This window comes from Poecilia latipinna, unplaced genomic scaffold (assembly GCF_001443285.1).
Source record: "Poecilia latipinna isolate Pla-1442-1.1 unplaced genomic scaffold, P_latipinna-1.0 Scaffold442, whole genome shotgun sequence".
Classification (NCBI taxonomy): Eukaryota; Metazoa; Chordata; class Actinopteri; order Cyprinodontiformes; family Poeciliidae; genus Poecilia; species Poecilia latipinna.
Window position 1 is genome coordinate 70510 of NW_015113058.1, and position 26322 is coordinate 96831.

Sequence of the window (26322 nt, forward strand, 5' to 3'; positions counted from 1 at the left end):
CCTTGAACCGCTCACGCTTATGCAAGACGTTCATCTTAAAAATGAGTGTTTCCATCCCCTGAAAAAAAAAAAAAAAAAAAAAAAAAAAAAAAATCTGAATTGGGTCACTTCAGAATGCAGTGTGAATGCAGACATAGTGACAGTTATTTTAACAAATATGGATGAACCATATTTCTATGAAAGTTACAAACTGCAGCTCTAAGTTTTATGATTGTTTTCAGAGCCTGAACAGAACCAAAGAAACTTACTTAAATTCCTTCTCAGACTTCCCTCGCAGGTCCCGGACCAGCCACTGGTTGGTGAAGGCATCCTGAGGAGGCATCCCATAACGCATCACTGCGTTCAGGAACGCTTTCCTCTGCCGTGCGTTGAAGCCCAGCACCTGACAGGCAATTAAAGCGGTCAAAATAAAATAAAAATTGTAAATTCAACTCACAATATAAGTCAGTACGTGACATTGGGTTCACAAGATTCAAGATTTTGTTTTTTAAAATAATTAAGAATGGCTTTTTTGTTATTTTCACAAAACAGTAAAAGTTTCACTAATCATAAACTGTGTTTTTAATAAACTGTAATCCTGGTGAAATGATCCAGTCCAAGTTTGAATTCCCTACGGCAATCCTGCAAAACAACAGTAATGTTGCCGTTTTTCCTACCATTGAGAAAAGTATTACAGAATATTTACTGTTTTAAGATATATCCGTTTAGTGTAGATTTTCCCATTTAAGTATTTTCAAAATTTTGAAAACCTCTCAACATTTTTACTAAAGGTGTGAAATAAAATTTCAGCATCATTAGGCAGTTCTGATATACTTCAATGGTTCCTTATAGTTCTGAAATCACATAATTGTGTGGCACAGCATCACTCTCTGCTTTGCAAGAGAGACACAAAAGTGTTCACAAATCACATTAAACCCCATGACAGTTGCATGTATAAAAAAAATTAAGAAACCACGTAAAATTATCAGTTTCTCTGGTTTTACTCTTTATAGTTATATGTTTGAGTAAAATGAACTTTGTTCTTTTATTCTATGAACTACTGACAGCATGTCTCTGAAGTTACAAGCAAAAATTTAGTATTTATAACAAAAACGATGCAGTGCTTTCAGACCTCAAATAATGCAAAGAAAACGAGTTCATATTCATTTAGAAACAACAATGCTGATGTTTTGACTCAGGAAGAGCTCAGAAATCAGCATTTGGTGGAAAAACCAGGAGGTTTTCAATGGGGTTCAGAGCAGTGGGCTGCATATAAAAAATTAAATAAATTACATTAATAATAAATAAATGTAAAATAAAAACTAATTAAATGTTTTTAAAAATTAAAAAGAAAGTTTTTAAAAACTAATGGATTTTACAAATGCAATAAAATATTAAATAAATAAACACTGCACTTATTTTAACCCTTATCGATCATGATGATAGCGGTGTTTTCTCTTTCCACTGACTGACATGTCAGCATTCTGAAGATAAAAGTTAATTAAATAAAATCATGTAACTTTTCAGATCTCTTTTTCCCCTTTCATTAGAGTTCAGAGTGAACTTACCTCAATGTTGCCCCCCACCCTGGCCAGCAAAGGAGGCAGAGGCTTGTCTCTGTCGTTCCTCAAGCCTTTGCGGTTCGGTCTGCGGGCGTTAGCTACCGAGGGGAGAACACAGTTAGCGTCTTTGAAATGAACGACCGATCTCAAGGAACACGCAGACAAATGAAGCAATGTAAATAATGAACATGAGCACTCTCATCAACCTACAGTGCCTCTGTGAAGACGCTCCACTTACTGCTCTGTGCTGATCCTGACGAAGCTGTCCCTTTTCAAATTTCCTCCAACCTTTACTTTAACTGCTCCTTACCCTAAAGACGGTTGATTATTTCATAGCATCTACAACTGATTCCAGTTTTGGGTTAAGTTTTATTTAACAAAACTGAGGTAGCCTTAATCAATTCAAAATCACATTCAGTACAAATAAGAACACTACTAATACTAACAATCACATAAAGTGCATCAATTAAATCAATCCAAAAAGACTCATAAAAACAAGAAATGTCTGTACATTTTTAACAAATATTTAACAGTCAATTTAAACAAGATAGGACGCAGTTCAGCTCGCTGATAAATCGTTGATTGCTTGATTGTTTCCCTTTCCTTTCTTTTTGTCTTTTCTTCTCACTCTACGCTCAACGCAGATGATGCACTGACAAGTGTTGTTTCGTGAGTTGTTGTTGAGATTGTCGAGGAGGACATCGTAGGTGTCGTCTGAATCTGTATAAGTATCTGCAGACGGGGCGGTGGGAAGGCTGTTAGTCAACGATCCAGAGATGTTCCTTAAAACTCTACGACTGGAGCGCCAGCATCAAACTTTAAACACCGTTAACGTTAACACCGTACGGCTTGGAGAACGGACTCAGACGCTTCAGGAATGCACATACAACCCACCTCTTCACATCAGCAACCTTCAGAGACAGAGCCATACCTTCAGAGCGTTCGTCAAAGTCCTCGTCTCCCTCCTCTGAGGCCACTGAGTAATCAGACTGGTTGTCAGACTGATCCTCCTGCCAGTCTACACAGAACAGACAGAAACCATTATGAATGAGAACTTAAACAGGACAAAACCTTTGACCACCTGATGACAAGCTGATAAGACTAAGAAACGACTAACATCGAGCTATCAGCTAGTTTTTCTCCCAAAGAGAAAAGACGTTTTCAGATTTCTCTTAGAATCCTTTAGTTTTGGTTGCAAAGATAAACAAACCAAAACTGAAGTACAGTAATAAAAATATTACACTTTTATTGGCATTACAATTTTTGTATTAATTTTACTTATGATGGTATTGTATAGATTTTACTACTTTTATGTAGCTTGTAATAATTTGGTATTTTGATGTCAGATGAATCTCGTCATCTCTGGGCCTCATTAAAAACGGCTGAAACAAAGTCAAGAAACAAAACGGAAGCAAAAAACGTCTCTAACTGTCCTCCTAAAACTCTGACTTATGTTTAAAATCAGAAACAGGAAATTTTGGAAACAGCTGCTACAATTTGATTAGTTGATCACATTTCTCCTAACAGCTGCTCTATTAGGCAAAGAAACTAATTTTATTGTCCTACTTTTAAAAGGAGGTGAAAACTACATTAAGAAAGGTGAAAATGTTTTATAAATGTTTTATTTTACACACCTCCAAAACGCAGAGTAAACATAAATAATAGAGATGTTTACAATTAATCTAATTAGTGTTTTTCTGTTTAAATCTATGTCTAACTGAATGAAGAGAAGTAATTAATTTCCACTTTTGTAATAAAAAAAAAACAATTTTATGACTGACACTACATCTTTCTAGGTTTTATGAGATTAAATATCATGCAAAGTTCTACTTAGCTCTCCTAACATGACCACACAGACACAAACAGCACACACACATAGAAGAGGTTGCATTATATATTGTTCTGTACCCTGTCTTATACCTCGGTCCTCCTGGGAGCCGTCATTGTAGTTGACCGGCTTTCGAGTACGTTTGCCTTTGCCCAAATTGCGGGCGAGATCTTCCTGTTGCTGCTCATAATGGTGTCGAAGCAGTTTCTCCCAGTAGTCGGGATCAACACTTTCCTCCTGCTTGATCACCTCTCTTTCTACCTCCTCCTCCTCAAAGAAAGAAGACATGTGTGGCTCACATACAACATAAACCTCCTTAACCTGCTTTATCCAGTCAACATGCTTTAAGAGTACCGGAGTAATAAGACGCATGTTGACTGTCAACGAGATAAACTAACAAGTCCTACACTTTACCTCATCGTCCTCATCTTTGACAACATACTGGGCCACTTTAAAGGAGCTGAGGTATTCGTTCATGCTCTGCAGCTCCGTGTCCTCCGTGGCATCCTGGTTCCTGTCCAGCAAGCGGTCAATTGCCTGGTCGTCATAGTGAATCACGCTGCTGTCATCCTCCTTGTTGTCTCCTGAAGGCGAGGCAAGGAAAAAGGCGAGGAAATGAGACAATTTATACCCAAGACATCAGTCATCTGCTATTCAGGAAAGCCAATTAATCTCAACCTCTTATGAAAATCTCCCAGGACAAAGTTTCAGTGTCAGTGTTTCCAAGCCAAACATCATTAAATATGCACTTCTTCATGACATGGAGCCTATTAGTGGATACTGTATCAGGAATGGTTGGGTTTTAATTGGACATGCGAACAATAAGTCAGTTTCAGAAGCACAATACTTTTGTGGGTTTGCTGGAAAGGCTGAATGTCTGGAGGGTAAATTGCTTTCAACAGGACTTATGGTATTCATGGGATTTGTAGTTTTTCCACAGCCAATACCACAAATCACAGGAAAACAAAGCACACACAACAGAAACCATGAATAAATTAGATAATGATGTCTCTAAACAAAAAATATTAATAATCAGAATGGAAATTATTGAGCTCCTTTTTTTATTGCGACAGGCTTAGACACAACTAAATGGACTCCAAGAACATGAGTGGAAAATCAGCTTGTAAAAACTTAAGTTAAGATCATTGGATATGAGACTTTTTTTTCCCCCCGACCGTCCACATAACCCTGGATTTCTTTAGCTAAATATTCTCTCACCTTCTCCAACTTCATCCTTGAACAGCTCTTCGGTTCCAAACTTGAGAATGTCGTCAAGTTCCTGCTTTGACATGGAGCCCGTCTTGGACCCAAGTCCGGGCCGCACCACCAGGTGAGTCAACATCATCTTCTTCTTCGCCACCTGACAACGAAAACACAAAATGAACATCTAAAATCCTTTTTTTAAAATAATCACTGTTTCTTTTTTCCGAACCTGTGTGATCCTCTCCTCAACAGATGCTTTGGTAACAAACCGATAGATCATCACTTTCCTGTTCTGGCCAATACGATGAGCTCTGCTGAAAGCCTGCGAGTAACACACGATGATCAACCAGAACCCAAACATGGCTGCCTACAAGCACATTTAAGACAGCGATGGCCTACCTGGATGTCATTGTGGGGGTTCCAGTCAGAGTCGTAGATGATGACCGTGTCAGCAGAGGCGAGATTAATCCCCAAGCCACCGGCCCGGGTTGAGAGGAGGAAAGCAAACTGCTGAGCTCCTGGAGCTGTTGGGGTAAAGGGCAGACTTCAAATGAGAAAAGCAAATATCAACTATCAAGTGAGGCAAAGATAAATATGCAAACACACATCTCACCATTAAAGCGATCGATGGCTTCTTGTCTCATGTTGCCGGTGACTCCGCCATCAATCCTCTCATATTTGTAGCCTTCGTTCTCCAGGAAGTCCTCCAGCAGGTCGAGCATCTTGGTCATCTGGGAGAAAACCAGAACCCTGTGGCCTCCCTCTTTCAGCTTCTTCATCATCTTGTGAAGAAGCATCAGCTTCCCTGAAGCTTTGGTCAGGGCAGTACCTTCATACATGCCATTTGGAAGTTTGGGAGCCTCCTGAAAAAGGAGAAGAACTTGCATGAAATTTAAGGTTTGTCCACTTTTCCCACAGTAAAATTCAAGCAGTAACAAGCATTTTTAAGGTGAATTTTCACCAGACTTTGGAGATGAAAGCAATACAAATGAATTAAAAAAAGACAGCTTCAATTAATCATTATATGACACAATTTGATACTGATATTCATAATCTCTTCTGACAGTATTATACATTCAACAGTAGGGACAAGATAAACTAAAAGAACAAAATGTTATGTTTTGAAATGTCTCTCTCTCTCTCACACACGCACACATGCACACACACACACGCACACACACACCTATACACCTTAGTGGAGAACAAAACACAAACCAAAAAAAATCCCCCAATTTCAATAACTTTCTCTGTATGCTTAAACACAGTATGCAGAGAAATTACAAAATAAAATCTCCAAAAAACACTCCTAAGTGTTAGGGCATTTAGCAAATATAAATAATTTTGTTAACCTAAAACGAGAAACACTTAGTTTGGTTTAAATTCAGACAGTGAAGAAAAAATGTGTCTGTTTTTTTAGGTGTGATTCCAACTGTAAATGTTTTCCAAATTTAGGCTTTTAATCAAGTGTTAAATTGCACTTCATAACAAAACTATGCAGTTAGAATATCAAGCACTTTCAAAGACTTTATACAGAAATCAAGCATTTTCCAAAGCCATTAATTTTGAGCTATTAATGAGGAATTTAAACTATTTTTTAAAACCCAGTCTTGATAAAATATTTTAAGCCTTGTATTAAACAAAAAAATCAAATGTAATTCATTGCTGTGAAGAGTGTATGTAAGAGTGCAGGACTGCATGTCTCAGTGAACAAAGTTGATTGAATGAAGCATAAAACGTACTGTTGCAGCGGCTGGAAAGAGGTAGGGATGATTGCAGCACTTTTTAAGGTCCATGACAACGTTGAGCAGAGACACTTGGTTCCCACCTCCTCGAGTGTTCAACGCCTCAAAGTTGCGTGTCAGAATAAACTTGTAGTATTTCCTGTATTAGCAAAACCAAATTAATATATGGGAAAAGTTAGAACTAAAGCAAAATCAGATGGGAGTACAGGAGCAGAACTCATAGCAAGCAATAGTTTGGGGTTTAAAGTTTCCACAATAAATAATAAAAAGACTCTTTCAAAGTAAGTTTTTAAAGCAGTTACATTTAAAAGTGCCGCTTACTTCTGCATGGGGCTCAGCTCCACCCGGACAATGAGCTCCGTCTTCGAAGGCATGTGTTTAAACACATCAGCCTTCAGCCTCCTGAGCATGTGTGGTCCCAGCATGTCATGGAGTTTCTTGATCTGGTCCTCTTTGGCAATGTCTGCAAATTCCTCCAGAAACCCTTCAAGGTTGCTGCAGAAAATAAATCCATCATTACCACTCTTTGCAGCTGGACGCCCCAAGAAAAACAGCCACGATCACGACGGCTGCAGAGCTACTGACTTGAATCTCTCCGGGGTTAAGAAGTTCAACAAGTGGAAAAGCTCCTCCAGGTTGTTCTGAAGAGGAGTTCCAGTCAGCAGAAGCTTATGTTGCAGCGAGTAGTTGTTCAGCACTCTGAAGAACTGAAAGAATAAAAACAAAACATCTTTTTAAATTATCTTTATGAATAAAAACAGTACTGTAAAGAAAAAAGTAGCAATGAAGCCTTAAGGTGTTTCCACACCTGACAGTCTGGCAGACTCAACTGGGGACCAAAATTGAAACATTTGTTACATTTGCTTTCACACTGCACTGTGTTAAACTAGCCAAGCTTTTGAAAAACCTGTTCCACTCCTCGCCTGTGGATGGCACTGGACCAAGAACTACTGAAGGAAACAACGCAAAAACCTCTGAAGAAGACATTGAGTGCAACTTCCTTCTTTACAAAATGTAAACAAAAATGGAGTAGTGTCAGATTTTATCGGTTTTAGGATTTCTCTTCTGTCTTTAAGAAAACACCACAAGCTATTTATTTCTCCCTCCAGAATTAGATTCTTGTGTTTGTTTTGGTTGTATTTACCCAGAATGCCCTGCACGAGACTGCTTGAAAAGCTTCCTGCTTTTCAAGCAGTATCTGTCTGCTTAGCTAACATATATGCATTCGAACCAGAGTTCACTTTAATCAAACCAAGTCCAAGGTTTTTAGACAAACCAGAGTTTGCTCCAGAGTCTGGCCCACATCAGTTAGATTGTGCATTCACACCTCCCTAAATGAACTGGACTTTCTTAGCAAATGAGCTAAAGTTCGATTAAAGTGGACTAAATATGGCTGGTGTGAATGCACTCTTAGTATCAATCTTTATTTGCATAACATCTTTCATACAATGTTGGGCAATACAAAGTGCTTCACAGGATTAAAAACAGGACAACACAAAGTGGTTAAAAGCATTCCAAAAGAGGCTGATAAAAATAAAAAAATAAAAAAAATCTGTCAGTAGTGAAGCAGAAGCAAGAAGCAAGAAGCACCAAACAAGAGAGCATTGCAGTAATACAATTAGCAAGTCATAAGAGGATGGGCTAATGTCTAAGCTTGAGAAAGACAATGTCTTATTACAGAAATATGTTTGGGAAGATAAAATCCACCCGCTCTAATGGTGCCATTAATGGATCATTCAGGATTTATTATTACCTTGGACTGGTTGTTTTTGAGTCTGTGTGCCTCATCAACGACCAGGCAAGCCCATTCGATGGACCCCAGTACAGCCTGGTCGATGGTGATCAGCTCATAGGACGTCAGCAGAACGTGGAACTTCACTGTCGAGTCTTTCTGTTGAGTGCAGAGGTTGGGCGAAACTTCAGTTGGATTTCAATAAACAAATCAATCTGTCCTGTAACTCTTACTCTTTTATCAGTTCCCTACCTTCATCTTGGAGGCCTTCTTCCCTCCCCTTATGGCATTTCCCTCGAACGAGAACTCGTTCTCTCTGATAACAGCCCTGCTGTCTTTGTCCCCAACATAAGTAACCACGTACATATCGGGGGCCCACATCTCAAACTCTCTTTCCCAGTTAATAATGGTGGACAGAGGAGCACTGACCAGGAAGGGACCTTTGGAGTGACCCTGTGACAGCAGAATGCAGGATTAGACCAATTTAAAAAGTTCAAATCAATACATAAAAACGCATGTCTTGCCCTGCCATGAGAATAGAGATTCGAACTTTGGACTCATCCCCTTTTTTGGGCAAAGTTAGTGTGTGTCGCATGTCTGAGAACCCGACCACCTTCACTGAATGACAGAGAAGGGCAGACTGGACAGGAAAAGTTCTCCAGATTTAAAATATTCTAAAAGAATGTAATTTTGCTGGCATACAACTGTTCTTAATGCAAGAATAAAACACATAAAACCTAGAACTGGACAATAAATTAATAATACATATTGTGACAGACGCATCATCAACAACAATATATAGAATATTGAGTACAAAGAATATTCACTGAATTCTGAGCTGCTCATTTTATGATGCATTCTTCAAAAATCAAGAAAATTATGGACAACCCTCACCATCCTCTTTATGAAACTGAGTGTTTCCCCAAGAAAGACAGACTGCTACAAAAGATCTTTCCTGCCTACAGCCAACACTATCTACAATAACTCTCTAAAGAACTTTAATTAATATGAGTAACAACAACATTTAATTTCCCTTTTGGGTATTTCTGAATTTGAAGTTGAACTTCTCATGGCCAAGGTTGGTGGAATCAACTGACTAACTCTTTGGTTACCGAGCAACTCACTCACTCTATGGTTACCTAGCAACTCACTCACTCTATAGTTACCTAGCAACAGTCTGCTGAGTAACTTGTGCAGCAGCAGTTTTAGGTTTCACCACTGCGGCTCATAACTGCTTAAGAATAAAAAATGGCGCAGAGTGAAAACTATTGGTAAAACAGAAAAGGTAACACCACCAGTTTGGCAGTATTTTACATATCGATGTTGACAATTATCAATATCATAAAATTTCGTACCAGTTTTTCAGTTATATTGTCCAACCTTAATAAAACCTCACTTATCACAAATAATACCAAGGATTCTCACTCTGGATTCTCACCTCCTTATATAGAGAATACAGGAAGACAGCCGTTTGAACTGTTTTGCCTAAACCCATCTCATCAGCCAGGATGGTGTCGGTGGCCTGGGCCCATGAGAACCGGAGCCAGTTCAAGCCCTCCAGCTGGTAGGGATGCAGCGTGCCGCCTGTACTGTCCAGATAGTCGGGCTGGCGATCAAACTTGATGGTGGGCTGGTAGGAAGAAAATATTCAGAGAACTGTTTTTTATACTGCCAACAAATAAAATAGAATACACCAAAGTACAAATGTTTAATTTAATTTAATGGTAGATAGAACAGACTTACATCTACAACTGGATTAGCAGGTGGCCGTTCCGCCTTTTTGACTTTGACCGTTTTCTTCAGTTTTTTGCCGGGTCTCCCCTCCTCGCCCATCATCAGCTCTCTATTTAGTCCAGAAAATAAATGTCTAAATTAAGATAAACATTTCCCCCTCATAGACACTTGGCTCCATTTATATTAAACTGTTTCCTTAGATATAATGAACCCCTCCATACCTGTGATTCCAGTATATTTGTTTGTACGTATCATACTCAGGTATGTCCATGTCTTCACTTTCCCAGGTTGACTGGTCATAGGGCAGATCTCTCCATTTGATTAAGTAATGAACGTTGTTCTTCTTGTCAACACTAGCATTAAAAAACACATAGGAAACATGAAGCTTAATGTTTTAAAATGGTCAGTATTACATTATAGCTTCTAAAAACAGCCCAAGTGCAAAAAAAATTTTGTGGCGATAACTTAATGTTTCAAAAAACTCTTTATTGTTAAGTCACAATCGACAGGCATTGGCCCATCGCCTAGCAACCCAAGCAGAGCTCCAGCACGTTTGGTTAGCTGGTTTTACCGCACCATGCACTGTACAATGGCTGCTGGAAAAGACAAGTATTTCGTTGCTCACTTACTATCCAGAGATCACTTGCTGCATTTCAGTTGGTTGTGCAGGAGGCTCTACTAATGCTTTTCAAAAATGTATGGATGTACAATTGCAAATCTGTTTGCAGCAGTGTAAATGTTGAATTAGAGCTTGGGGGGTGGCCAGCAGCAGCTTATTTGGATTTAAAGTGACAGAGGCCCTAAAAAGCTTATTAACCTGATCAAGAAACCATAATAGGTCACTTTAAGAAACACCTAAAGTTATAGCAACCGCCAAACCAATAAAAATGTTAGATATGAAACAAAATAAGAGTTAAAACAACTTGTTTTTTAGGTTACATGCTTGGTCTCCACTTTGCATATTTCCCCTACCTGTGGTTAAGGACGCGGTGGATCATCAGCCACTCTATCTTAACCCCAAAGCGTCCAAAGTCCTCCTCCATATGAACAAACAGAGGATCTTTGTTTTTTCTCTTTGTGCTCTTGTCATCATCGCCTTCGCCTCCAAAATCCACAGGTGGAGGTTCGTCCATGTCGGTCTTCCTCTGGTAGTTACGGAACATCACCTGGCAGTTCAGCTCCAGCTGCAGGGAAGCAGCAGAACGGTTTATGGTACCGTTATATTAAATGTTGGGGTAAAAGCTTAGTTAACTCCCACATTAGAGAATAACTGTTCAAATTAGTAAAATGTTTGATACAATTTTCACACATTTTTAAGGGACGATAAGTACCTGCAGCTCCAGCACCCAGGAGCAGTGCCAGTAGGACATATTGCACCATTTGACAAAGAACTCCCTCTCCCGACGGCCGGCCAAAGGAGGGGGATCAGGAGCATCAGCAGGCAGGTCAGCAGGCCGAGGGACAGGCATGGAGGCCGGAGGTTCCCCCCAACGCCACGTTAAAACCTTCTGCACTTTTCCTTTCATTGGGGGACACTGGACAAAGGGACGTTGACGTGAGTCAGGAGGATAACAACAAAGAAATGAGGAGTGGCTTAAAAGGTTTGCACTGAACTGCTTTTATAATTGTCATGTAGGCCTGTCGCAATAAGCATTAAATCAATTAATCACGACTTGCATGATTTATCATTTTTCATATTTTTCTCTTTCTACTGGATGACAAAGGTCCTCAGTCTGGTGATTTGGTCTCAAAGAGCCATTTTTTGAAGGGCGGTTTTGTTTGCTGAGTATTCAGAATCCATTTTATTTGTTGTGTCTGTTGTTTTGTTTATTTATTTTGGATATTGAAAATGTCTTCCAGTTCCAGTGCTGAATATTCAATGGAATTTACAGTTTACTGATCTTTGAGAATATATTCCTGCATTGTTTTGTAATTATATCACTTGAAAATGCTCTCAAAAGAACAATATTATCGTTTATCGCAGTAACTTCTGGTACAATTAATCATCCAGGAAAATATGGTTGTGGTGAAAGAATCTTAATCAGAGGTGCAAGACAGGCAAAGTTTGTCTGTAGTACAATATGTAAACTTATCCTGATCGGGAGGATCAGCTGTATCTGCAGTAGAAAGCTGCATTTGCAATCCAGATTCAGAACCTCCAGAGCATGCGCAGATGCAGACTCGGTGCTCACCTTGCAGCGGGGGCAGATCCACTCTCCGTTGGGAATCTCGGGGAGAGGAGGGTTCAGGCAGTGGATGTGGTAGGAGGAGGGGCAGGTGTCACAGCAGAGCAGCTCTCCACCGTCCTTACACACTCTGCAGAACTCAATGTGGTGGTCGTCTTCCTCCTCCATGCCATCATCTCTCCTGTCGTCATCGTCCTCCCCTTCAGCCTCGGACAGATCATCTCTAGCCTCCCACTGGATCCCCTCCTTCTCCTTGGTGTTGCAATCAGACACATGAGGAGGAGGTGGTGCGTGTTGAGGGGGGGAGGGAGGTATGCGGAATGGCATGAAAGGAAAAAGGGAGAGGTGGGGGGATTTGGGAGCGAGAGCGGTGGAGGGTGTGGAGCGTGCATTGAATGCGTGTGCATGTGGAGTCAGAGGGAGGGAGTGGGAGAGGGGGGACAGGAGGAAATAGAAGATGGAGGGTGGGATGTATGGAGGAGAAATGAGAGACGGCAGACAGAGAAATGTAATGTTAGGAGAGACAGAACTAAAGTGCCAAAGCTAAAAAGTAAATTTTGCTTCTTGTTTTCCAGAAATTCTCTAAAGTAGTTCACAACATTTTAGAAGCAAGCTCAAAATACTCAAACCTCCAACCTGGGTGGCTCTGATTAGGGTGCTCCAATAAATGAGCCCTGAGAACAGTGATCAGCCAATACTTACATGTGAAACCGATCTTATCTGCCTCGGAAAAGGTCTAAAAATCAACCAATGTTCTATTTTGCTCTGCTGTGAGAGGTGACGGTCGTCCAGCAGCCCACTGTATTTTGGAGCTAAACATTTTTTAAAATTTGACAGGAAATTTGAAACCATCACTTGATTGTTATGTGTTGTGGGAAGACATTGTTAACAACATCTAAACACCAACTATAAATTCTTTAAAAAGGCAAACATTAAGAAAAAATACAATTACAATAAATATGTTTAATCCTAATTAAAGTGGCAAACAGTTTTTGATCAATTATTCGTGACTTGTCACTCAATCTGCTGAAGTTTTTAGTTTGTAGACCGGTAAAGACAGACAGTGGTTACAGAGTTCAGGTGAATTAGAAAAAAGAAGAAAAAAAAACACCTCTGTCTCACTATGTGTTCACATACTGAGCATACTATGTTGCCAGTGTGCTTCCCATATTTCCACCAGAGATTCTTTAAACCATCTTTGCTGTCACTGTTATTGGTGTATAAAAAAACTGGAATACGTAAACAAACAATGTTTAGCCTGGTGGGGGTGTAAGTAAAACCTGGTGGCCCGCCAGGCTTAAACACGCTGGAAGAAACCATGCAGACCGGCCCATCAGGTCACCCCACTGTTACCAACTCAGCAACTTTCTTACTATATTTACCAACATTTCAGACAAAAATAATCACAATCTGCCAAAATCAGAATCAGCAGGTTTGGTTTTTAAAGAGTGTTAATAGGTGATCGGCCAGAAAACTGCAATCGGTGCAGCCCTAGTTCTGATGATTTGTACTCACACAGTGTGGACAGCTCCACTTGCCCTCTGGAGCCTTCTCCATGTCTGGGTCCAGACACACCATGTGATAAGCTCTGGGACAGGTGTCACACAAAATAATCTCTCCTCCCTGCTGGCACACCTCGCAGTAGTCCTGGTGGTCGGTCTCATAGCCATCGCCATCTTCTGTCTCCACTGACAAAAAAAGAAAGAGTCCCAGAAATAAACATGTCCGTGAAAACAGGAAGCAGCTCAGCATAAACTTGAATGACGTAGTGAATCTTCCTATACTAGACTGAAGTTTGTTCTTAAAGAGGCTTGTACATTTTTCACAAAGTGAAATTCAAACATTTTCAAGACAAATTTTCAAACTTTTCCAGCACAACACAATACAGATGAACTAAAGAAGATGGTTTAAATTCTCTAGTATATGACATAATTTCTTCCTGTTAATTAATAATGTCTTGTGATAATATTCAACATTCTTCAGCAGGGACAATGTAAAATGAAATATAACAAAATGTTATGGTTTGAAATGTCTCTCACATACAACTGACTGGTCCAAGAACAAAACACTTAACAAAAATAAATACAAATTTTTATAACATTGTTTAATGCACAAAATATAAGACCTGTATCTCAACTATATAGATCAATAACTTATTAAGATATAAGGAATAATAAATATTCTATGCACTGAAACAATCCAAATGAATAATGTTAAAGTAAATGACCTCCCTGCTCAAATTAAAAGCTTAAACACAAAATACAAAGTAGTACCAAAGAAAGGCTCTAAAAAATGTTTTTACCAAGTTTTGAGGATTTAGCAAATAGAAATCATTTTGGTCACTGTAACTAACCTAAAACAAGAAAAATTTTAGTCTGCTTTAACATCAGAAAGTGAGAAAAAATGTGACATTTTATTAGATGGATGAAAATATCTAGTTTCAACTGTAAATAATGTTTATACTGAAATCAAGCTCTTTCCAAATCTTAAATTGTAATTCAAGGTTTTTCTACATTTAGAGTGAAAAAAGCATCTTTTTTCAAAACCTTTCTTCTTCTTTTTCGTATTTTTGGATTTCTTCTTAGGACGGCTGCTGCGGTTGGAGCCGTCGGACACTGAGAAACTGCCGTCTTCAAAGTCGCTGTCGCCATCAGGCTCGTCTTCATCGCTCTGATCGGGCGCAAAGGTAAAAGACAATTCCTAAAATAAAGTCTCTACACATTTTCCATCTTAAAATGTTTTGCTTTTTGTTTTCTAAGTGCAAACATTTAAGTAGTTCACCCTAATCTCTAATTTACTCTACATTAATATGACATTATTATTATCAATATAATATAAGATGTTAAAATAAAACGTAAATTTAATTTTTACTAGTTTCTCCACTGTTTGTTCCATGATCACATCAATAAATATAACTAAATTTGAAAATATGATTAAATACAGTTACAATATGCAGTTTAAATCGCCTTTATTTAAGTAAGTGGCGTTCTTAAGTAGATCGTTTCAAACAGGGATGTTTTTCAAGATCTGTATTTGTTGTTGTGGCGCTATAATTGCTGTACCATATAGTCAAAGCCACAAAGTTACCTAAAAAAGAAGTATTACATAGTTTTTTTATCATCACCATTATCACAATAGTACCACAAAATATTGCGATAAAATTCTGAGTCTATATCGCCCAGCGCTGGCTGAATCTAACTTCTTTATGTTCATGTTTTTTAATTTTTTTGTATCTTTCTGATGCACCAAAGAACAATCGCCCCCAAACATCCTTAAACATAATAAACCAGCTGTAGAAAATGAATAAATATCTTACAGAGGAGCGCTTTCTCTTGCTGTTGAGGCCCCCTAGTTTGATTTTAAGTGGGGCCACCTTCTTGGGTTTTGGCTTAGGGGGAGGCTTCGGTGTAGGTTTTGACCTTTTGCGAGCATTTGGACCTAAATAACAGAAGCAAAAATTTATTTTAAATTTTAAAATTACCATTATTCTCAGTTTTAGATCAAAAACAGTATCTCTAGCTTTGGATATCTGCTGTACCTTTTCCCTCTTTGGTCTTGGCCTTGCGGAGTGGGGGAGCTGGAGCCGGCGCTGGGGGCGGTGCAGGTGTTGGAGCGGCAGCAGCAACAGAGGCAGGGGCAGGAGAGGGAGTAGTCACAGGGGAGGCAGCAGGGGCAGCCTCCACGCCTCCGTCAGTCCCCACAGCCACCATGTTCTCCACTGCTGCAGCCACATTGGCAGCTGCAAGGGCTGCATTGGCTGTGGCGCAACCCTGGGAGGAGGGAACGGCACAGAGTGAGAGTTTTTGCTCATTTCAAGCAGAGAATAACAGAGAATAATTATTAGGGAGTTGTAAATACCTTCAGCGGGTTGTTGGTGCTGAATTCTCTCCACTTAGCCATCATTAAGGTCATCATCTTGGATACGGGAATTTTGGGATTCTTTGCTGCAATTAAAGGCCTAAAAACGACAAAGTTTATTGTTTCTTTTTAGAAGTTTATTTACATATTTACTACTGGGAACAAGAAAGAAACAAGATATGTTGTTGTCCCGATTCACTTTTTTCTCTCCCAATGCCAATACCGATATCTGAGGTCTAGTATCAGCTGATACCGATCCGATACAGAGAAACAGAGCTGAATTAAAACATTTCTTTTTATAAACACAGACATAAATGTACATAATTCCAAATTTATTTGATAATTGAAATGCATGAATTTCTTCACTAGCTTAGTCAACCATGTAAAATCAACAAAACTTTAATTTGTTCAGTCAGTCCAGTTAGGAGTAAAACAGCCTATGCAAAATAAATAATAAACTCAAACTAATAAACTGTTTTGATCAAAAAGCTAAAAATTAACTGCATCAAACCTTCTTTCAAATGGTTCAGAAAGTGAAATTAGAAATTCTAAATATGATGTAAAATAAATCATAAAGTATAGAATTAGAATGCATAGATCTGGCCTTACGTATCAAGCATCCTGTCATTGATACCCAATGTATTATTTTTTTCAATGTCAGTACAGATATTAATGTCAGATCGGTGCACCTCTAGTTTTCCCCTCACCTAACAAACTGGCTGAAAGCCTTGTAGTTGGTGAGAGAGCTGTAGTCTTCCTGAGTAAAGACATGATCGATGTCCTTCATGCCCCAGGCCTCCAGCAGCTGGGCGGAGCTTTTCGGCTGTGGTGGGAGCAGAGAAGTTGGAAAACAAGGCCAGTCAGAGGAACTTCATTCCTCCAGGAGCTGCATTTGCTCCTTCCGCAGGGAGTAAACAATAAAACTTTACCTGGCAGTCATCGTCGTCGTCATCATCGTCTTCTGGTTCCGGATCTTTGCGTTTGCTCTTAGAGCCTCCTTTCTCTCCGGCCCCACCTCCTTTCTTCTTGTCTTTTGCAGAGCTTGAGCGTTTCTTCTTTTTTCTCCCAGGGGCATAATCACTCCCTTCACTCTCTGACCGCATACCTCCTTCATCTGCATCCCTCTCTGCCGCCTCCATTCCCATCAGGTGCTCTGGGGAGCTGACCGGCAGTTCCTACAAAATACAGACCCACTTTACTAATTACAAGAGGGCACGACTCCTTACCAGGTTTTATTTTTTCCATTTGTCGCTTGCAGAGGTTATGATACTCCTTTAGGCTCATTAGTGAAAATTTGATGGATTCTGCTCTGTTATGCATGAAACACAAAGTATGACTCTTCCCATTCTTTAAATTAAGTTATTTTAATGCATCACAAATTTTATAGGTACAAAAATGTGTCTTTTGTAATGTTTTAAGCATTTACAAGAATACATTAACATAAAGGTAAGTTTACTAATGAAAGATTCTGGTGTTTTCCTAGTTGTAATATTGCAAACTAAAAGTTATGATTTTTAACTGCTGGTTTGACAAAACAACCACTTTTGTTGTGAAGGATCTGAAATGTTTTCATAGTTCCATTTATCAAATATTTCATAATACTGTACAGTAAATATAACCAGGTCACTTGAGACTCAAATAGTAAACCTATTTCATATTCAGCATAAACCCAAGCTTCTGTTTATATGATTTACTTTAACGCTTACTGTTCAATGCATTGCACAAATATATTGTTCATTCTTTGTTTTTACAATTTGAAGATGTTTGCACATAAAAAAAAACGCTACATATTCAAGACAAAAAAAAATCCCTTATTCTGGAATCTTGTCGCATCGTGCACAAAAGTTCAATTATTATTCAAATTAAAATGAGAAATTACAGAAAGTATTTTTTCTAGTGCCATAATGGGTGCCAGTAAGAGCTATTTTAGGAAATAACATTGAGATATTATTGCTTAATATTGTAATGATAATTTAAATTATGATTAACTCATATTTTCCTTTCATTGAAGCACTTTCATTTTCACCATCACAATGTTCACAACTACTCTACCCAAGAGTACTGAATTTGGTCACTAAGATTGATACCCTTAAAAAACTGAGTTTAAAAAGTTTTTAAACTTATTACATCAACGTCAGCAAGGTTTGGATGATCTGTAAGTTTCTTTACAAGCCACAGATGGAAAATTGATCAATGCATGAGAGGCTGAAGCTCAGCGTGAGCTTCTCATGGCCAATTCCTAAATAATACAAACAGTTAATAGATGCAAGTAATTTAAAAGCTTCTGTCTATATTATTGGTGAAAATTCAATTTAATGTAATCATATTTGAGGTTTTTACATTTTTAATTTGCAGAAATATGAACAATAAGGGTTTTATTTTTATTCTTCCTATGCTAGAGCTGGCAATTTCTAAATATAATTTATATGTTAAAGATGCGGTATGCAACTTTCATAAAAAATATTTTTTCTTCTCATTAGTGCATTTAGCAGCACTGATTGACAGCGCTAAGACCTGCCTCCTGGCTCTGATTGGTTGTTTTTGGTGGGTGCATTTCTTCAGATGGGAAGAGCTGGAGGAGATTGATGTTTATCTGTCTCAAACTATGCTGTCACGACACAGTGACAGTTTTAACAAATATGTAAAAAAACATTCTTTTTAAAAGTTGCATACTGCAACTTTAAAGGGAAAACCTTATATCTTATTTGTACCTATATTTTATATTTCTTATATAACAATGAAAACCAGGAATAGGTGCAAGTCAAATAAATATTTAGAATAGCTGAAAATATTTTTTTACAATAATTGGGGGAAAAACATCAGTATTATTATGTAATTTGTGACTCCATAATGTTTAAAATTACTCCAACTGAGTGTGGATCATATTTTAGCACAGCTGTGGGTGGAATTAATTTCCCTAATTTTTAATGGGGAAAGTTATTTGCATTTGCATTGACTTTTTCCAAGACACAAACTGCCTGTTTCCTTGCTGGATTGAAACCCTCAAGGAACCTGCTGCAAAATCAAGGAATTTAAAAAAAAAGTTTTTCTAAGCTCCCTCACAAATAAATACATCAATTTAAATATCCAGCATGCAAACTTTGACAGAAGCAGCGAGCTCACCTCCCGGATGGGTCTTTGCCTCTTGCTGCTCCGGCTCTCTCTGCTGCTCTTCTTGGCTTTCTTCTTCTTCTTCGACTTGGGTACCTCGTCCAGGTCGGAGACAACATCCTCCGGCTCTTCTTCATCTGCAAAGGAGACATGCTCGCATTATTATTAGTTTCAGGAGAGAAAACACGACTGCAGGCCGGAGGGAGAGAAGACCACGAACGAACGCGCGCGCTGCTCCATCTGGCACGACTGGGCAAACGGCTGTGCACGCGCGCACACACGAATGCGTCCGTGAATGCCACAACAGCACAGGTTTAAACTTACCCGATTTCCTAACGCTAAAAATAAAATAAAATAAAACTTTAACAGGCCACACTCTTATTAACACATTAGCGATGTTTCTTTTAAAAAATATTAAATAAATAAATAACGAAAAGTGTGAACACTTGCTTCTCAAGTTAGCTAACTAATCTGTCATGGCGAGTGACCCGAGCCGAGCCTAGCCGAATACTCCCGGCTAGCTTCAGCTAGCATCGCGGAGAAGCTCAAGTTACACAGAGATGGACCTTTCTTCGGGGAAAGGAGGGAGAGAGAGAAAGGGGGGCAAACGCCGAGCTTACCGTGAAGAACTGAATGCTCCTCTGGCGCTCCAAAGTCGTCCCTCTCATCTTCGCTACACGACATTTTCCCCCTACGAAAGGTTTAAATTTATTTCTTTGCAGGGCGAATTAATCCCCCGTAAAACCTCGCTCCTCGGTCGGCGAGGGAGGAGGGAAAATGACGTGGGACTGGTGGAGAATGGACCGGGGGTGTCCAGGAAGGGAGGGTAGCGTATGAGTAGGGGGGAGTGAGGAGTGGTGGTTGGGCGCTTGGTGCTGGAAAAAAACAAATAATGATACATATGATTGGCTCGAAGCCTGCCCAGTTGGAATTGTAAACACACACTATTAAATTGTCCACCTGTCAAAACAAACAAGTTATTATGCAGGTAGATCCCAACAAAGGAGTGGATCAACTTACAGGTGACATTTATCCATGTTATTAAAAAATAAAACAATAAATACACAGCCTCTTATGAGAAAGGTGCATCAGAGAAAAGTTTAAGCTTTAAAAATTCCTGCCTTCACATATTGGAAACTTACTGTAGTGTGCGTGTTGTCCGGTTCGAGGTGTGCTCCCTCTTTCGGAGCGACAAATAAAAACCAATCACACTGCTTCAGCTCTAGATGTTGTCCTACGGTGCTCACCCATTAAATCCCCGAGTGATATTTCTGTTTCTTTTCGTAATGACCCCAAACACGCGGCTCCGTCCCCCACTTCTTGTTTCCCCCTTACCTTACAGGCAGCGCTTAGCTAACATCCTCACAAACACACAAAGGGGGCAGACATCCCATAATAATCCCCCCTCTCCCTCCCACACGCACGCAGGACTCTGCATAGTTACCTCGCAACGGACAGACCATAATACTCCGGCTGCCCCCACCCCCTCCAACATGCACGCGCACATGCATGCACTATGCACATGCACACTTCTTCCCCTTTCCACTGGAAGTCCCAGCCCCCTTAGCAACCCCGTTGTCATAGTGACACCCCCCCTCCCTTGCTCCAATGGACAGACCATAATACTCCAGCAGTGGCAGCATACATCCCATAATAATATACAACACCTAAAAAGAGAAGAAGGTAAAAAAAAAAAAAAAAAAAAACACAGATGGTCCTTGGAGGAGATCAGGTCCTCTAGTGACAGACCATAATACTCACCGGGCGTCCAGCTGGTGTTAAAACTATGCAATAAATAAATAAAAATAAGAGAATAAAGTGATGGATTTTGTTGTTAGTGGTGCTCACGCAGGTGGACGGCATGCCGGCAGTGTGTGGGTCAAACACCCTGCAGAGGTTCAGTGTTTACCCGAGGCCTTCTCTCTCAAATATTACCTCTGATTCTCCATCAGGAAAATCAAAACGGTCCCACGCCAACAGGTGCGCAACTGCACCAACACAACCAGCAGAGCTGCTGCTGCTGCTGCTGCTGCTGGTCGGAAGCAGTTCCATAAACCACTTCATTAAAAGAAACCACAACGTGCAGTTTCAGTGAGAAAAAGTAGTAAACAATTTAAGCTGCGCTCAAATCAGACAGCATGCAAGGAAAGCTGTTTAAACTGTTTATCTGTAAAGATTTATCCACCATCTTGTCACACATTCATCTGGTGCCAGAAACTATTCATATTATGATTCTATGTGAGTTTTGGCTGCTGGTTTCATAAAAAGTAAACCAGCAGTGCTACTGAACAGTGATTTATGTTGGCAGTGTTTATTGTTAGAAAGTAAAACAAACTTTAATGTGCAACAAGTCGACAGGAGAACAAAGCAGGAGCACATCTGGATTTCATAATTCTGGTATAGTTTAGCTTCTATGAAAATGATGTTAGTGACCCTGTTTGGGCCTGAGGCCGCCTTGCTTCTCCAACACATCTGTCCCACATCTGTTATCTCAAGAAACATAGTCACAATCCATAAATTTAAAGGACCAGTATCATGTAAAATCAACTTTTTTTTTAGCTTTACATGATGTTATAGTGCTATTTCTGAAGTGTTGCTTTTATTCCTTCATCCATTTTTTGAGAAAGCTGTTTCATCTCCATGGCAACCATTTAGCTGTTCAAAACACCTGGGTGGATCTAGCTCCACCCCCAAACCACAGCTCCTCCTTGGAGCTGCTTTTTGGAAGCTTTCATGTTACTCCCTCACTCTGCTCCTTCAGACTAGCAGCAGCAATTAGCAAACGCCTCAGTGAGCTTCGGCACTGAGCTACTTCTCAGTGAAACTGTGGTAAAAAAAAAAAATATTATTAGAGGATAAATAGAGGAGAGATGTGATAACTTCCTAACGGCAGGAATTTTTAAAGAGACAGAGGCCCAATTTCAGGAAGCTAAATTACAATGTCAATTACAATGTTACTGAAGTTAACACAGCTGTGTTAACTGAAGTTATAAAATTGCCATTTTTGCTATAAAATTATTATTTTATAGCAATTGATTATGCTATGAAATGGCACTATGTGCCTGCCACTTTAAGAGATTTATAACAACATTCACAATGTTGAAGATTCCCACTCAGCCTATGCAGCTCCACAATTTCAGTAACAATTTTAAAGATAAAATGATTTTTATCACCTTAAAATAGCTGACTTACTTTTATCATTAATTCTTAAAAATTAAGCTTCCTAATGGTAACCATATCGTAACTGGAAAACAAATTGAATTTTATAAACATAAAGACACTTCAGACATCTTCATCCACAGATAATGAGGAATAAGAATTAATCTCTACCTCTTTCACAGATTTTGAGATAAATAGTAATTGTTTGACCATTAAAAAGAGTGAATCGGAATTGTTTACATGTACTTAAAGTTGCAGTACGTCACTTTTATAAATATTTTATTACATATTTGTTAAAAGTTGTGACAGTATGGATGGTATGAGACAAATAATCTGTGAAAAAGTCAAGCTCCTCTGCCTTCTCCCAGTGCTAAATAGAAACAACCAATCAGAGCCAAGAGGCGGGTCTTAGCGCTGTCAATCACAATCTCTTGTGTTGCTCCCCCTGACCCTTTGCTCTCTGCTACGCTGCAGCTAGCATAGCATGTTGTGAAAGCTAAGGCTAGTTAGCATAAACTGTTTTCCAGTAATGGGAAGTTGTTTCTCCAACATTAACACGCTTTAGCGAGAGTACACGAAGTTGATTGACAGCACTAAGTCCAGCCTCCTGGCTCTGATTGGTTGATATTTGGATGGGAGCGGAGCATTTCTTCAGACAGCAATAGCAGCTCAGGAAGGAGGCGGAGGAGATCAATCTTTTCACAGATTATTGTCTCAAAAACTGTCACAACATGGTGACAGTTTCAACAAATGAGAAAAAAGAAATTCTTTATAAACGATACAGACTGTAGGTTTAGAGATTTATTGCTGCTTTTCCATGTAAAGGTCAAAGTTAACTGTATTAAACTCGGCTTAAACAGTTATGTGCTTTGTGCATGTTGAATTCAAGCACAGTTTTTTAGAGTATTAAACTTCTTGAGTTACATTCAAGCAATGATTATATGAAGGTAAAATATAATAACAGTTAATTTAATTACACTATTTTTCAGGATATTTACTGGTCAATATGCAACCACTTGGAGTGTGCAGCAAATGTTAGCAAAATTAACACACAATCAGTAGAAATTATGAAATCAACTTTAAATTATTTAAATTGCTGACTTTCTGATAGTTTTCCTGAATAAGTGTAAAATTAAGTAATTTGTCAAGTGAGACTGTATGACCCCAGGTGACCTTCAGCAGTCACAAAATCCTCTTACATCTGCAGGTGCACCTCGGTTTGTAAAATAATTGTCAAAAAATGTACTTATTCATTCAAAAAAATACAACTCACATAGTTTATATTCATTATAAAAGGTGGAATATATATTTTCAGACATTTGTTTTTGTTAATTGACATAAGTTTAAGAAAACCTTAAAATTTTAACGGAAAATTTAAACTTTACATGTCTACTAAAATATATATTATTAAACAATGTATCTACTCAGTAGTTGAGTTAGCCTTCTTTTAGTGCATTGGTGTGTCATGAAGGTGACAGAATTTCTTCCCTCCACACAACTTTCCAGTGATATGCTTCAGTGCAGCACTCATTGACCACCTGTTTTTATCTAAGACTGTAAAGTCGACATTTTACCCAGGACAGTGTAAGCCATCGCATGGACCTAGCACAGCATTTTGTTTATTGTCTCATGTAACTTTCTAATTTTCAGAGAAAAATAATTTCTGGGTTTAAAATATATCACTCTGTAAGCAATTCTCAAATCAAATTGAGTTACTTCAATTAATTAAGTGTCCAAAGACGTCATAATTTATTGAGAAAAACATGAACTTTTAATGCAAATATGAAACAGATATAAGTTGAACGTGTTTGCTAGTATTACTGAACGTGAATTTTAGATGTGCACAGATCATTTTAAATATCTCTTTTTAAATTATATACACTTGATTTTATGCAGCTCACTTGTGGCGAACATACAGCAAAGCCATTGTTATATATTTATGTTGAATAAAGACAGTGTTTGCCTTTTGAGGATGTATTTCAGATCTTCCTTAATCTCGTTATTACATCCCTCACTGAGGTTCACATTTCCGTGCTGCTTGTTTTATTAGAAACTATAATTATAAGGGCTTTGCCTGTAATAACACAAAGTGACATAAGGCATCAATCTGGAAACACTGAATCAGTAAAAGTCTGCAAGAAAACAAATATATATTACATGGAGTTTTTTCTGCTACAAATCAGTCCATCTATCTGTAACAGCTGCAAATATCTGTTGAGAATTAGGTTTAAAGTAATATTTTTACCAATATGTTTATTCTGACTGGAAGTAATATTTTTGAGCTGCACGGCGAAAGTCCCTAAAGATTAGGGTGATGGCGAGGAGGTTTTCCAACCTCAAAGACTTACAGCTCACCAACAGAAAAGGCGAAAATACCAGTGAATATTTAATATTTGTTATAGCAATTATAACAAATATTTGATGTTTTAATAATCCCTGTTGTAAATTAAATCAGATTTTTATTTCACAATTGATACTGCTGTATTTCAGTTTTAGATAAGATCACTTTGTAATTGTACACTGCACTTTAATTTGGTATGCTGTCTACTATCTGTCAGAGCTTCTGATGTTATTTTTAGTAGGAGTAATCCAGCTTCACTCATATTCCCCTCTTGATACGCTAGATGTGTAATCGATAAATGACTCTGCATCCCACACTTTTTGAAGTCATGACTTCTCCCTCTAAAGGTCACATATACACTCACAGACACCAGCAGATAAAATTCCCTTTAACAATGTAAATACAAGCTCCTTTTATTCCCCATTCACAGTAAATAACGTGGCATACTCTTCGTAAAAATGAAGATCTGAGCCAAAAAAAACCAAAGGCCTTTCTCCTCACTCCAATGGCCACTAGTATTCCCTGTGGTACGGTGCATGCAGATCGCATAGCAACAAAGCCTTATGCCTGGCTATTGTCTGTTACTGTTGCTTGAATGCCCCTTAGACAGGCATGTGTGCGCGTGCACAGGGCTCACGTGCGATACCGTCACTAACACCTCATCCCGCTATCTGCTCCCTCTATCCCGTGTGTGCAGGCCGCAGCCGGGCCCCCTCCCCTCTCAACACCACCATATTTCCATAACATTCATGGGTCATCCATTCCCCTCCCTCTCTGCCACCCCCACTTCCCTGCCTGACAACACCACCGCCCGCCATCCCATAATATTAATGCACACACACACACACACACACACATACACACAGCAGTGCATTCAGCCTTTTGTTGGCAGGGATGCCTGAGCAATGCAAGCGTGCTCATGCACAGCGATCATGTGCACGCCTCAGATGATTTCTGCATCTGCACTCAAACTGCTGAGGCAGGTGGGCCTCCAGTAATGCAGGAGCTAAAGGTGAGAGGTCACGTTTGGAGGGGGAACATGCCCGTGAAGTCCAGAGGCACCCTGAGGCAGCCATCCTGAATGAGGTCAATCATCCCCTCCGTGCAACCATGAGAGCATGGAGGAAGATCAGTTTAGATGTGCCCCATCTATCCAGCAGACACTCTCAAAGTCCACTGCTTCTCTCTTTAATAGGAGGAAATGCAAGTCATCTCCATGTACATGTCACGACTGAAGCTTTAACAAGCGTCTCTTGGCTACAGTCAATCACCACCAGACCATGTCAGCATGATAAAACGTCTACAAAATGGGGTAACGATAAAGATAAAAAAAAAAAAAAAAGAGGGCAAGTTATTTACGAGAGGGGGTGAAGGGACGAGCATAACAGAGGCGCTGGACGTGACGGTGGCCAAGCTCATCACCATGGTGTTGCTGTGGGAGACAACAGAGGACGTCACTTGGAGAGACGGGGGACACAAAGGAGGAATACGACATGAGGAGGACCGAGAGAAGGAGGCAAGAAGACACCCGTCTCAGCAGATAAAGACAGGGGAGAGTGAGCAGAGAAATTTGGGGGAATGAGAAAGTGTGCAGACGGATCTGTCAGCAGAAAGTCTGCGGTGACGTTTTGAGTTTTCCAGCAGCAAAACACACACAAAAAAATGATGTCTGAATCACCAAGTTTAGCTGTTGTGAATTTCATCTGAAAAGTTAATTATAAGTAAAATATTCTATAACAAATGCAAACACATTACAACCATTGACAAAGTTCCAGCTGCCAAAAGGTAAATTTAAAGATCTGTGCTGACTACGAGGGAAAAGTTTTTATCAAACTGTATCGATTTTTGTAATTGTTTCAAAAGGCTTATGCACAGCTAATTCATGAT

The 26322-nt window shown here is 39.2% G+C and overlaps 1 protein-coding gene across 5 annotated transcripts in view; it reads right to left on the reverse strand.

Annotated features, from left to right (window-relative positions):
• chd4b (chromodomain helicase DNA binding protein 4b) overlaps positions 1–20346 on the reverse strand; it is a 34083-nt gene extending 13737 nt beyond the window's left edge. The window contains exons 1-30 of one of the 5 annotated variants that reach the window (XR_001425754.1): positions 20078–20346; positions 19556–19810; positions 18948–19072; positions 16754–16999; positions 16532–16647; positions 15825–15924; positions 15505–15736; positions 15283–15404; positions 14513–14636; positions 13482–13654; positions 11973–12218; positions 11112–11315; positions 10753–10964; positions 10002–10133; positions 9790–9889; positions 9485–9676; positions 8299–8499; positions 8068–8205; positions 6900–7021; positions 6636–6809; positions 6312–6453; positions 5186–5435; positions 4972–5096; positions 4802–4894; positions 4588–4729; positions 3784–3953; positions 3450–3639; positions 2473–2559; positions 1548–1639; positions 249–382 (exon numbers count right to left, since the gene is read on the reverse strand). Coding sequence is in view for 4 of the 5 variants with exons in the window: in XM_015038441.1 (XP_014893927.1) it covers positions 249–382; positions 1548–1639; positions 2473–2559; positions 3450–3639; positions 3784–3953; positions 4588–4729; positions 4802–4894; positions 4972–5096; positions 5186–5435; positions 6312–6453; positions 6636–6809; positions 6900–7021; positions 8068–8205; positions 8299–8499; positions 9485–9676; positions 9790–9889; positions 10002–10133; positions 10753–10964; positions 11112–11315; positions 11973–12218; positions 13482–13654; positions 14513–14636; positions 15283–15404; positions 15505–15736; positions 15825–15924; positions 16532–16647; positions 16754–16999; positions 18948–19072; positions 19556–19619 (4448 nt within the window). In the remaining variant the exon portion in view is untranslated. The remainder of the gene's footprint in view (positions 1–248; positions 383–1547; positions 1640–2472; positions 2560–3449; positions 3640–3783; positions 3954–4587; positions 4730–4801; positions 4895–4971; positions 5097–5185; positions 5436–6311; positions 6454–6635; positions 6810–6899; positions 7022–8067; positions 8206–8298; positions 8500–9484; positions 9677–9789; positions 9890–10001; positions 10134–10752; positions 10965–11111; positions 11316–11972; positions 12219–13481; positions 13655–14512; positions 14637–15282; positions 15405–15504; positions 15737–15824; positions 15925–16531; positions 16648–16753; positions 17000–18947; positions 19073–19555; positions 19811–20077) is intronic. The other 4 variants (XM_015038444.1, XM_015038442.1, XM_015038443.1 and 1 more) reach the window with 4 other exon arrangements.
• Positions 20347–26322: the final 5976 nt, after the last annotated feature.